The sequence below is a fragment of the Chiloscyllium plagiosum genome, chromosome 13, assembly GCF_004010195.1.
Source record: "Chiloscyllium plagiosum isolate BGI_BamShark_2017 chromosome 13, ASM401019v2, whole genome shotgun sequence".
Lineage (NCBI taxonomy): Eukaryota > Metazoa > Chordata > Chondrichthyes > Orectolobiformes > Hemiscylliidae > Chiloscyllium > Chiloscyllium plagiosum.
The window spans coordinates 36,462,575-36,476,533 of NC_057722.1; the positions used below are offsets into that span (position 1 = coordinate 36,462,575).

Sequence of the window (13,959 nt, forward strand, 5' to 3'; positions counted from 1 at the left end):
GATCATTGCTCTTATGATGATTCTTACACATTTCTTCTCTTTCTCCATCCAGTTGATCAGTTTGATGCCAATTTTTATGCTCTTGCAATTACACTAACCTTTTTTTAGATTGGGTCTTGTGTCAGTTGATGCTGGTAAAGACATCTTTTGGGGAATCTGTATGTTGAAAATTCATATATGCTGTCTTGATTGCAGGCTGCTGTAAGTATGGGCACTCCTATCATGAGAGCAGATTGGATTTATTCGGCTTGGGAAAGAAGGAATGAAATGTGAGTTTTCCAAGTTTACTATAATTTTAAATAGAAGGCAGTTTTATTGAATGAAATTGATGCTATGCAGCCTTTTTGAATTCTGAGGGTGTGGGATTGTATGAAAAATTTCAGTTGTAAATGTAGAAATAATATCAAGACTATGCATTTTGAGCAGTGCAGAAATGTTCTATTTGATTTTTTTTTGTACTTGTTCATGTATACTGAAGTTTTAAGGATTTCAATGCATTTAAAATAAATTATATTCCACATTGCATTTACAGTGCAGAGCTTTGTATCTCAATTTTATAATTCATGGAACATAATGGTTCAGTTTTTAAAAAATTGTTTGGAATAGTAGAAATTGTCTAAGTAATACAAACCATGTCAAATCAATGTAGAATTTACCTTTTTTAATGTAAAATATAGATAGTCTAGAAAGCCACAATGACTCTTCAGGTGTTTAAACCTTGTTAAATCTATTTTTAAGTTGTGAAATGAAAGATTTACTGGAAATTATAAAAAGGCAAAAGCATTCTGCTTTTGAATGTATGCAGCATTGATAACAAAATTGATGAATTGTTAACACAAAAATTTAAGATATATGACCTGATGGCCAATACAAAGATATGGATGCAAGGTGACTGTGACTGTAACTTAACCTAAACTAAATGATGCTTTTCATTTTGAAAGACTCTGAGGTTGAAAAAGTGTTAGGGTAGAATTGTTAAATGTCATTAGGTATGCCTCCGAGGACTGACTTAATTGGGGTATAATTAGGAAATAGTAAATGTCAGCCACAATGGGAATAGTTTATAAGACACCCAGACAGTACATTTTAAATGTAGAGCAAAATGCAGTTATAATATGGATGCACAAGTCCAAAGAATCGTAGATGCTGGAAATCTGAAACAGAAACAGAATTTACTGGGAAAACTTAGCTGGTCTGACCTTATCAGTGGAGAGAAAGCAGAATTAACACTTAAGGTTCATTGACCCTTCAGAGAGATCTTCAGAGACAGTTTGTTCCATCTACTGTTATCTCTTTTTTTTTAACCCATAGACAGTCTGAAGTCTCTTTGCAAGGTTCAACCTCCTCTGGACATCTTACTCTTCTTAGGATCATTGAATGTATTATAGCTTAATTTGCCAATGTTTTCATTTAAGTAGATTTGTGTAGAATCAATGGAGAAGATCAAATAGACTGAGCCTGGGGTCAGCTAAGACAATTTTAGGTTATGCTCAGCATTCAGCTGTTAGCTTGTTGCAGATGCAAAAGGTACAATGTAATATTTACTGAAGGTTGTGTGAGCAAATGATTTAATGTGCGTGTTAAACCCTCAATGCAAATGGAATCAATAGATAAAGCCAGTAATCATGTGGACATTTTAAGATCTTGATTATTTTTGAAAAATAGGCAAACGTGGATATGGTAAAAGAAAATTGCTTTGGAAAGGACATGGTCAAACAGGGCTAATTTTTAAATGCTGACAGTTTTGATTCTTTTAAAGGTTTGCAAGCCCTGTTAATGTGCCATTGGAGAGAATTCCCAAAACTGTAATTTGTCCCTTTGGTAATCTTATTGTGGGCAAACAAACCTATATATCCAGATGCCTGCTCCCAAATTGGATACTCTTCAGAAAACAAAAAAAACCTCTCGTTCTTGGATAAAAGGCACTATCTATAGTATTTCAAAGTAAAGTCTATAACAAGTCTGTCCTGTCATACTTTGGTCATTAAGAAAAATGCATCAATTTTGAGTGTTCCTGTCATGAATCAGAAGTTGTGAAAGTTATTTGCTTGTGATTAATAGTTGCTTTGTTCTGTAGTGATTTTCATATTGCCGATGAAGTGTTTCGAAATGAGTTCAAGGTGCCCCCATTTCAAGACTGTGTGTTATCTTTTCTGGGATTCCCAGATGAAGAACTCCGAACTATGGAAGAAATGACTGAAATGCAAGGTCTGTGGAGGACATATGAGAACAATCACTTTAGAGTTTTCTTCTTGGCAATTTGTTAAAGTTTTGAATGCAGTCATTTCTGAAAGAACATAGTGGGCCTTGTGTAATTTAAACTTTTTTTTTCTTTCTGTACAAAACTTGTTCTGAGCATCATATTTGTCGCAACTGATGCGTGTTGGTGATTTTTGAAGGTTACTTTTGATCCATTCTTAATTTTTGAAATTTAAAAAAAAATTATTCTATAAAGATTTGGTAGCATTAGAGCAGCAGATAGCACTGTTGCCTCACAGCGCCAGGGACTTGAGTTTGATTCAACCCTCTGGCGACTGTCTGTCTGTCTCTATGGAGTTTGCACATTCTCCCAGTGTCTACGTAAGTTTCCTCACATAGGTCAAAGATGTGCAGATTAGGAGACTGGCCATGTTAAATTGCCTGTAGGGGCAAGGATGAACAGGCTAGGTGGATTTGCCTTGAGAAATGCAGGGTTGCTGGGATAGGTTAGGGGATGGGCCTGGATGGTATGCTTTTTGGAGGGTTGGTGTGGACTCGATGGGCCTAATGGCCTGCTTTCACATTGCAGGTGTTCTATGATAAACACTGCTTTGCGAGACCCTAATCTGGAGCTGTCCATAATGCAGTAGATATTTGAATGCTGTTTGAAACCGTATTCCTGACCATGGATTATTTGCACAATATTGTGGAAGATCTGACATTGCAAGTAACACAAATTTGGCAACATGCTTACCCTTGTTTTCCAGGAGGAAGATACTTGCCTCTTGGTGATGATGCATGCACTCACCTTGTGGTGGAGAATACAATAAAACAGCTGCCATTTGAACCCATCAAAAAACTGTTTGTTGTAAAACAGGAGGTGAGACATGTCTCTTTAGCATATTTGTGCCTTAAATTGATATAATGTGAAAGCAAAGTAGTTTGGACTCAAGTGTTAAATAAACCAGCGCCACACCTGCCACAACACTCTTTTTGTGAGTTTTTGATGACAGTTGCAATGTGCCAGTTTGAGTGAAAACTGAAACTCTGTTACTGTCTTAGAATTGAATTTATTTGAAGAAGCTTAAGGTTTTTATTTACCTTGTTAACGTATGTCCCAGTGATAGCTGAAATCAACCTCATCTTGTCAAAAGCTTACTACAATTTTAATACACCACAACTCCAGGTTCCCTTCTACCTTGCTTCAGTGCAAAGTGCAAGGTGAGTCTTTTCAGTGATATTGCATTAATTTATGCAGATTTGCACACTGTAAATGATTAATCAGTAACCTCTTAGCAAAAGAACATTTTGGCAATGCTAATTGTAACTTGATAGTATTTGAAGATGTGAAGTACTGATCAAAGACTGATACTTATGATAATCTTTAGTGAGCACCTCTTCATATTAAATGTAAATGTGCCCTGAGAATCTAGATTAAGAGGTAGGACAATGCAATTGTATTGGCAGACCTTTTTTGAGCAGGTGACGCAGAAAACTACAGGCCAGTTAGATGGTGTCATAGGGAAAATGCTGGAATCTACTGTCAGATTATAGAAGGGCATTTAAAATCTCAGTACAATCTGGCAGATCCAACTTGGTTTCTGAAAAGGAAATGACGTTTGATTAACTGAAGCAAGGTAGAAGGGAACCTGGAGTTGTGGTGTATTGAAATTGTAGTAAGCTTTTGACAAGATGCCATATCAAGGATGACTACACAAAATAAGAGCTCAGTTTGTAGGGGTGACATATTCTAATATGAATGATTTTATTGAATAACTTTTATTGTCACATATCTTGAAGTGTTTTGTAGCTACAATCCTGTGCCATTTTGAGTTACCAGAGGATAGAAAATGTTAGCTAAAAGGTAGCAAAGAGGAGAGATGAAAGTTTTCAGGTTGATAGGTTGTAACTAGTGAAGTAGCAGAAGGGTCACCTGTAGGGCTACAACTGACTTACAGTCCATGTCAGTGACTTGGATGAAAGGTCTGAACATACGGTACCTTTTTTTGATGACAATGAGAATTTAATTACAGATGAACCTCGATTATCTGAAGAACACAGTCGGGGAGTATTTCATTCGGTTAATCGAATGCCAGATAACATCGTTTAGCCAAGCATCGGGACCTTGCGAGATAATCCGATATTCGGATAATCAAATGCTGGATAATTGAGATTCCTCTGTAATTGTCAAGAGGAGTTAGAGAATCTGCAAATAGGTATAGAGAGTTCTAGTGACTGACATGGGATATAATGTGAAAACTGCAAACTTTTCCACTTTGGTTAGGAATCGAAAAGCTGTGTATTATTGATTTTTTTGCAGAGTGTGCCTCACTAGGGTACATTGGAAATTCAGCCCCACTATTCCCCGGGTTGTCACGTAAGTTGAAGATGGTTAAAAAGTATGTAGAACTCCAACTTGTCTTTTTAGATGCTGTTGAAAAAGTAGGTTTGTATACTTAACAACAAGTGTTTTTTTTTTTTTGCAAGTAAATAGACTCGAACTACAAGTAAACAATTATGAACAATTTAATTCTGCTTAGCTATAACTGTAACCCACTTATAAAATTCCACTTTATAGCCATGGGTGTAGGTAAATTGAATGTTGCTGTATATTGCAAGGGAAAAGGAATATATAATTAGATAAGCTATACTGTGGCTGTACAGAACCTTTTTTGAGATTACGTCTCGACTATTGTGCACAAAGAAATGAAATGTCTGCAGTTATTTAGAGAATATTTGCGCATCTCATTCCTTGGATGAAGGGTATTGAATAGTTTGGACCTGTATCCAGTGAAGCTTTGAATATGTCAAGTGATCTTATTGAAACTGAAGATTCTGAAGGGACTTCTGGAAGATAAATATAGGATGTTTTTTCTTTTGAGATACTCTAGAACCAGGTGACACTTTAAGAAAGAGATTTCTTTTTAAGATTGTGATGAGGGATAATCTTTTGAGTCATTTAATCCATGAATTCTCTTCCCCAAAAAGCAATGAAGTTTGGTTCACTGAATTTATTCAAGACATTGTTTGATAAAGCTTTGGGCAAGGATATAAATGATAATAGGGACCATACAGCAAAATGACAGACCACAATCTGAACAACCTTGATCTAACTGAATGACCGATCAGCATTGATGGGTTGAATGGCATATTTCTCTTCCTTTGTTCACAGACTTCATTTAATTAAGTTCATATCAGGTAATGCGGTCTGGATTTAGTTCTTTAGTGTTATCACTATTAACAATCTGTCTTGTTTTCAGTGGTTCTGGGGAAGTATACAGATGGATGCCAGAGCTGGTGAATCAATGTACTTGTTTGAAGAGGTATACCAAATTTATTTCTAACTATATAATTAAGTTGGAGAGGTTCAGAAAAGATTTACAAAATGTTGCTAGGGTTGGAAGAATTGAGCTATAAGGAGAGGCTGAATTGGCTGGAAGGAGTTTCTTTTGGAGCACTGGAGGCTAAGGGTTGACCTTTTAGAGGTTTTAATACATGAGGAGCATGGTTAGGGTAAATACAAATCTTTTCTCTGGGGTGGCGGAGTCAGAAACTGGAGGTCATAGATTTAAGATGAGAGGGGAAAGATTTAAAAGGGACCCGAGGGGTAACTTTTTCATGCAGAGGGTGATGTGTGTATGGAATGAGATGCCAGAGGAAATGGTGGAAGATGTCACAATTATAACATTTTAGAAGGTATTTGAATGGGTATGTGAATACAAAAGATTTAAAGGAGTATGAGCCATATCCTGGCAAATAGGTCTAGACTTATCCAGGATATCTGGTTGGCATGCACAAGTTGGACCAAAGGGTCTGTTTCCATGCAGTACGTTTCTATGACTGGAGGGTTTGAGTTATAAGGAGAGACTGATTAGGTTGGGACTCCCTTCATTGGAGTGCAGGAAAGGTGACCTTGGACATTCATAAAATCACAAGGGGTACAGACAAGTTGAATAGAAAATTTCTTTTCTCTGGGTAGGGGAGTTCAAAACTAAAGGGCATATTTTTAAGGTAAAAGGAGAGAGATTTAAGAGACCTGAGAGGCAATTTTCTCAGGGTGGTTCGTATGTGGAATGAACTGCCAAATGAAGTGGTAGATGCAAGTACAGTTAAAACATTTAAAAGACACTTCTAAAGATGCATGAATAGGAAGTGTTTAGTGGAATATGAGCCAAATGCAGGCAAATAGAACTAGTTTAGTTTGGAAAACTTAGTTGGCATGGACGTGTTGGACTGAAGAGTTTGTTTCTGTGCTGTGTGACTCAATGACTCTATACTGATCCACTTTTTCTAGAGCTGTTCAGCTGTAATAAGGCTTTTGTCTCTAATTACAGTCAGAAAGTCCAACTCTGAAGACATCTGTATCTTTGCTTTCACTGAGCACACCAAATAGCATGCGCAAGAGGCGCCGCTTGCGGGATACACTGACACAGTTTACAAGAGAGACTGACAGCTTCTCGCCTTTCCCTCCACGCAAAAGGCCTTCAGCAGAAGCTTCCATTTCACTGGGATCTTTGCTGGACATCTCTAACACGCCGGACTCATGTGGAGGTTGGTTGATTTTTTTTGTTTTCATTTTATTATAAAAAAACTATTTTGAAATAAGAATTACCTCTCACTAAGATGATCATTATTTCATTCTATGTTGATTATTTCAAATGTGCTGTTCAATTAGTTTTACAATTGTACTCATTTCCAATAACTCTGTCAATACTTGTTCTTTGCTTATGATACTTAGCAGATGCCCTTCTGGAATGTTGGTGTTCAATTTGATTTTACTATCACTTCAACATTTGGAATCATGCAGCTCCTTTTTTTTTTTATTATCACCTTAAATTTGTGTCCTGATATTCCTGACCTTCCTGTCACTAATCAATTTTCTGTACTCTAGAGAACCCGATGGTAGAGATATGGTGTCTCTTCTCAATTCCTTCATTCTTGATACCATTCTAATATTTAATTCTCTTAACGTTTGACCTCTTTCTCTGTGTGGGTTATTATCCAGTGCTGAACATAGCTTGATGTCTAACCAGTATTTTAAGTTAGGTTAGCACAATTCCTTGCTTTTATAAAGTCAAGGATGCTATACTCGAAGTGTTCTTACTGTCTTCCTGTCTATACACCAAGTCTCTGTTCTTGCAGTCCCTTTAAATTAACTAATTAATTTAGTTTAATTATCATTTTAATTTATGTTGTTTCACTTATTTCTTTCTTTCTTTTTAAATTTTTACATTTTTCTCTGCATTAAATTTCTATGTATTCCTGTTTCGACAATCTGTGACCAGTTTGCTCCTTTTCGTCCCCTTTCTCAAATGGCATTGGGTTTTTTACCATCTGCAGACGTAGAATTTGTGCTGTTTGTACTCACTGCAGATTACTGTCTGCCTGTATTACAACCACCTCTATTTCTGATGTAGAACTTTGGGAACACCATTGTCTATTCCCTTTTCTTGATATCCCCAAGTCTGGAAAAACAATTATTGTTTTCGCAAAGTCAACACATTTTGCATCTGTGGTATCACTGACTCTTTTGTAAGCAAAATTAAATTGTGTTAATAAATTGTACTCTCTTTAAAGTAATTGGACAATCTGTTGCATTATTCCTATCTTGCATCCCTGTTATTTTCATTATTTGGATTCTACTAAAGCAGCAGTCTTTTAATTAAATAAGTTGATAATTTTCTAAAATAACTTATTTTAGAAGGAATAACCAGTCTCATTTAGTTCTTTTTTCTTTCAGAATATGAAATGAACAGGATAGCAAAGAGGCATAGAACAAGTGATAGACAGCAGGGCACGTTTGTGCAAGGTGGCAAACCATTCCATAACTGCCGAGTTCAGAGATGGTCCAAAAATGGAAAAAAGTCTGGCAAGCTTATTAGTCATATCAACTCAGAAATAGGACAACATGCTAAATGTCTAGAATTTCTTCAAAAGAAAGAAGAATATGAACATAATATATTTAGTTCCCCTATTAACACTTCAAAGGTAAAATTAACTTTTGAGCCTGAAAATATGCTTGAGGTTAGAGACACAACACAAGAAGGAGAAACATTTCAAAGGAAAGCTTTTGTAGAATTTCTAGAAGTTACTGAGGGAAACGTCCTGTGCAGCAACACTGTGATTGAAATGGATGCTTCTTCCTGCACTACAGAAAAGCTTGATGTTGAGGTAGCTGAAGGACTTCACAAAACAAATGCAGTCGATAATTTAGCAAACTTTAGGAAGACTACTGACTTGTCGCAAGTTATTGAAATGCATTTGACAGAATTTCAACAGAGTACCACTGCCAAAAATATGGATATTGAATCATGTGATCAGGAAGAGAGGCTTCCAACTCGAGGCAATTTGGATAAAGATGGAGATTTTGGCATGTTACAAAAATGTCACGTTGATGCATTTTCCAATGTGGTTAAAGCACAATTTCTAGAATTAGAGGTGGCAATAGCTGATAAGCAAATGCAACAGTATTTTGAGAAAAATGAGAATGATGAATTTCAACAAAGCAGCATGATTGAAAACCTGCAGGATGTAGAAATGTCTTCAGTCTCTGAATGTTCTGCGGCTCAAAGCTTTACTTTGTGGGATGTCAGTGCACTTTATAGCGAAGGTACCTTTTGGGATATTACTAGTAAGAACATTTTTGCAATTGTTTCATGGTGTTTTTTGTACAGCAAAAAAAATAGGGTTGTTTAATTCTCATTTAAGCCTAAAATAAGTAGCGTGCTTCAAAGAATTTGTACTTTATGCAGAGCAATTTTAGGTTTGAGCTTTTGTGGCATTTCACCTTTTTTGTTTTATTCAAAAAAAATTTCTGCCTACTGGAGGGAGAAATTATATCTATATTTAGTGCTGTTGCTATATACTGTTTTAATTGAAAATTGTTTTTCCATCCTACAGAAACTCCCAAGTCTAGCATAAAATCTTCGAAATGTTGTGCAGCTATTCCTGCAAAGCAGTCTGCACGGTGGCAAGTTGCAATGGAACTGTACCAGACAGAAAGCAACTATGTTGACATTTTAACGACCATTATTCAGGTAGGGTCACTTGTCTGTTTTTATTATTTACACTGCCCGTGGGGCATGGACCTCTGAAGCTGACCAGCATTTATTGTCTGTCCTTAATTGCCCTTGAGAAGGTGTGGTAAACTGCCTTCCAGAACCACTGCAATCTGTGTGCTGTAGGTAATGATATTCTATTTACAGTTCAACCAGCAAAAAAAAAAGCTGTGCATTTCTCCCAGCGTCTGAATAGATTTTACCCTCTCCCAATTGAGGTCATCTAAAACTCTGCTGCTCTGTCATAACTTGCACTAGATAATTTTTGCCTGTCGCCTCTGGTCACTGATCTGGTCAAGCAATACCTTGATTTTTCAATTCTCATCTTTGTCTTTAACTCACTGCCTGGCTTTGGCCTTCCTGATCTCTGTTGTGAAACTTCTAGTCCCACAACTCTAAGATATCTGCAGTGTTCAGATTCTGACTTTTTGTTTGTTCTACTATTCTACTGCACCTTAACCAAATTGTGCTAGGCCATGGTACTACAACCTTTTTAGAATGTAATGCAATATAAACCACGTTTTTGGCTTTGTGGGTCAAAGGGCATACAGCTTTTGTTTCCTGGCATCAAACAAGATTTGCTTTTTTTTTAATCCGTAGTTTTAGTAGAATGCAAGTAATACCTTGCTAGATGTAGAATTGGCAGTCATCTCGTTTATTGATATTTTATAAAATTTCTCCAAGAAGTAACAATCTTAGCAACAATAACCCCACTCATTGTCCCCTCGAGTGTCAGCTGTAGCTCAGTTAACAGCATTCCAGTCAAAAGTTCCTGGATTTAATTTCTGCTCCAGAAACTTGAGCACATAATCTATCATGACACCTTGCTGCAGAACTGAAGAAGCCTTGCTGGAAGTGCTACCATTTTTATTAAATATTAAACTGAAGTCTCTTACTCCCGCAGATGTGAAAATTCAACTCAATAGCACTATTCAAAAAAAAGCGAGTGTATTCTGGTGTCCGAGCTATTGTTTATTCTTCGATGGACTTCACCAAAATGAGTTTACAAATATCACCTTGCTGCACTTAAATTAGCAGCAACAGCAAATACAAGTCGATTACATTATTGGTTTTGAAGCACTTTGGACATTGAGATTACAAGTGCTATATAAATGCAAATTCTTTCCGAAGTTTGCTTATTTTTTAAAATCTGTCTACAAATACTGTTACTCACTTTTGAAAGCATTGGAATTTGCATTTTTGGCAATTTTTTTGTGCATTAGTATCTGCTTCCATTCAAAGCGGATTCTCATTTTGACATCTCAGCTTGTTATCCAATGTGAAGTTTTTAAGATAAATTTGCATGTTTAGCCAAAAGTTAGTAACTTTCTACCAAATAAGTTCTCCCAAAATTTCTATGTATGTATATACTGGGGAATAGAAATGTCAGCATCGCTAAAAAGATTACTTTGCCTCTGTTTTCACTGAGGAAGGTGGAAGAAATCTCCCAGAACTGGACATCCAGGTGAATGGGGAGAATGGGAAGTTGATTAAAATTAACATTAATAATTAAATTGTATTGGAGGTGTCTATAGAGCTGATAGTTGATAAATCCCTTGAACTTAATGTTGTCTATATTCCTAGGATGTTGCAGACAGCTGTAGAAGTAGTTGATGCATTGGTGATTATCTTCTAAAACACTGTTAATTCTGAAATGATTCTAGTGCATTGGAAGATAGAAAATGCCATCTGTATTTAAGAAGGGAGCAAGAGAAAACCGAGCTATAGATCTGTTAATCTGACATTGGTGCTAGGCAAGATGCTGGAATTTATTCTGAAGGATGGGATAAATAAACACTTTTTTTTTGCTTCTTAATGATTTGATTGCACATAGCATGAAATTACAGATTATGAAATCATTTGATAGACTTGAGGTTTTGAAGGTGTTATGAATAAAGTTGGTAAAGAAGAGCTGATGAATGTAAACATTTGGGGGCTGGTTAGAAAAATGTTAAACCACAAACAATGAGGGAAAATACTAACGTGGGTGGGTTGATTGATTGATTGGTTGTGACTATACTGATAATTTTAATAAGGTTAATCTGTCCTTGACCTCCTTTCCGGAGGAGTTATAAAGGCATAGGTGCCAAAATGTCTGAACTGGCTACTTTAATAATGGCTAACAGATGCTGCCTAAGTCAACAATCAAAAGGTTTTCAGGATTTTTTTTTAAACACTTGAACAATGAAAGAGGAGTGGCTAGTTCTCCCATTTCAGGTTTAATTCTAGTTTTGGGTTGGTTTTAGCTGGGGACCCAAAGAAACAGCCCCATGCTGGTCCTCTTTCCTGTAAGAACCTATGTTTTAATTTTCCTTTTTACCAAGGATTGTGTTAAAGGATGTTCCAGGATATTGGAACAGCTTTTTGTCAGGTTGCGTTTTCATGTTGATTGGGTTTTTAAATAGCTGTGTTATTCTAAATTTGGTTTTCTTTTCTTCATGTGTAAATAAATTCTATTTTGTTTAAAACAGTGGTTTGACCAGCTATATTGCTCTTGGGATAGTCACCTTGCATCTGCTTAAAACAATTTGAAAAGTTAGGTTGTGGGCTAAATGTCTGACCTGGTACATAACATGATTGACCAACAGGCAGAAAACAGTAGGAATAAACTGGTCATTCTCTCCAAAGGTAGACTGTGACCAATAGAGTAAGGATCAGTACTTGGTGCCCCAGCAGCTCACGAGCAGTTCACAAGCTATACATTAATGATTTGGAGTTGAGGACCAAATTTGCAGATGATACAAAGATTAGAAATGTAGAAAGATGTAAAGCAACTTTGGGTGGATTTGGAAAGGCTGTGTGAATGGGGAAAAAGCATGGCAGATAACCTCACTTTTATTCCCCCAAATGATATTTTACTAACTTTGGTAGGAGAAACTGATTTGCTGATATTTCTTACATAAGGAGTTTAAAAGTATAGATGTATGGAGGGACCTCGGTATCCTTGTCAATAAGTCACTGAAAACTATCAAGCAGGTGTAGTAAGCTAGTAGGAAGGCTAATGGGGGCCTTAATTGCAAGAGAATTTGAGCAGAGGAGTACTAAAGCCTGGCTTCAGTTATATAGGAGCTTGGTTGAATTGCATCTGGGATACTGCAGTTTTGGTCCCTTCATCTTGTATAAAGAGAGTGCTGTTGGGTGAGTGTGACGTAGGTTTGCTGTTCCTGTGGTGACAGGACTGTCCTATGAAAAGAGATTGGGCAAATGGGACCTGAATTTTCTCGTATTTTGAAAAATGAGAGAACCTACAAAATATTTAAAGGAGATGATAGATGCAAGTATGATGTTTCCTTTTTTGGGGTGTTTAGGACCAAACATATGATTTTTAAAAATAAGGGTAATGCCATTTTGGTCGAGATAAAGAGAAATAATTTATTCTGAGGATGGTGAACCTTTGGAGCTCTGTTCTATAGAGTATGGATTTCTGATTACGAATCTCTGCCATAAACATACTTGATGCCCAAGGCTATGGGGATGTGTGGATGAGTGAGTAAGAAGAGGCATTGAAGTGTTCAATCAACCATTACCATGTTGAATGGTGAGGCAGGCTTGACACACTGGCCTTCTCCTGTTCCCATGTTCCTTAAGCATCATATATTCCAAGTGTCCTTGAATACAAAACATTTTGGCACAATGATTCTTGAAGGCATATTGATTAGTCAATATGTTCTAATTAAAGCACATCTTTCCGATTAGTTTACATATCCTGGGAGTTCAAAGTTTGTGAGAAGATTTGTAGCTCGGGTGCTCGTTGTTGTGGTTCTGTTCGCCGAGCTGGAAGTTTTTGTTGCAAACGTTTCGTCCCCTGTCTAGGTGACATCCTCAGTGCTTGGGAGCCTCCTGTGAAGCGCTTCTGTGGTGTTTCCTCCGGTATTTATAGTGGCCTGTCCCTGCTGCTTCCGGTTGTCAGTTTCAGCTGTCCGCTGTAGTGGCCGGTATATTGGGTCCAGGTCGATGTGTTTGTTGATGGAGTTTGTGGAGAGAGGAAGAAAAGGACAACCAACTCCCATTCCTAGACGTGATGGTACAGAGAACACCAAACGGAGAATTCACCACAAAGGTACACAAGAAAACCACACACACAGACCAAGTCCTGAACTATGAAAGCAACCACCCCGATACACACAAACGAAGTTGCATCAAGACACTATTCAAAAGGGCCACAACACACTGCAGCACACCAGAACTGCAAAAAGAGGAAGAGGAATACAAGGTATTCGCCAAAAACTGATATCCTCGCAATTTCATCAACAGATGCCTAAGAGAAAGACAACGGAACGAGGACGTGCCGCAGGATGTTTTTGTTGCAAACGTTTCGTCCCCTGGCTAGGCGACATCATCAGTGCTTGGGAGCCTCCTGCGAAGCGCTTCTTTGATGTTTCCTCCGGTGTTTATAGTGGCCTGTCCCTGCCGCTTCCAGTTGTTAGTTTCAGCTGTCCGCTGTAGTGGCCGGGAAAGGGCACTACCATTATAGGGCAAGCCAAACAAAGAACAGCCAGGGGATTCCTAGAAGCATGGCACTCATCCACAAACTCCATCAACAAACACATCGACCTGGACCCAATATACCGGCCACTACAACGGACAGCTGAAACTGACAACCGGAAGCGGCAGGGATAGGCCACTATAAATGCCGGAGGAAACCCCACAGAAGCGCTTCACAGGAGGCTCCCAAGCACTGAGGATGTCACCTAGACAGGGG

The 13,959-nt window shown here is 37.5% G+C and overlaps 1 protein-coding gene across 4 annotated transcripts in view; it reads left to right on the top strand.

Moving 5' to 3' along the window:
- The window catches only part of ect2 (epithelial cell transforming 2), an 85,068-nt gene that overhangs the window by 31,636 nt on the left and 39,473 nt on the right, over window positions 1-13,959 (top strand). For 2 of the 4 annotated variants that reach the window (XM_043702207.1, XM_043702206.1), the window contains 7 exons: window positions 196-269; window positions 2,078-2,208; window positions 2,967-3,079; window positions 5,460-5,522; window positions 6,534-6,750; window positions 7,940-8,809; window positions 9,100-9,236. In XM_043702207.1, the coding sequence (XP_043558142.1) occupies window positions 196-269; window positions 2,078-2,208; window positions 2,967-3,079; window positions 5,460-5,522; window positions 6,534-6,750; window positions 7,940-8,809; window positions 9,100-9,236 (1,605 nt within the window). The remainder of the gene's footprint in view (window positions 1-195; window positions 270-2,077; window positions 2,209-2,966; window positions 3,080-5,459; window positions 5,523-6,533; window positions 6,751-7,939; window positions 8,810-9,099; window positions 9,237-13,959) is intronic. The other 2 variants (XM_043702208.1, XM_043702209.1) reach the window with 1 other exon arrangement.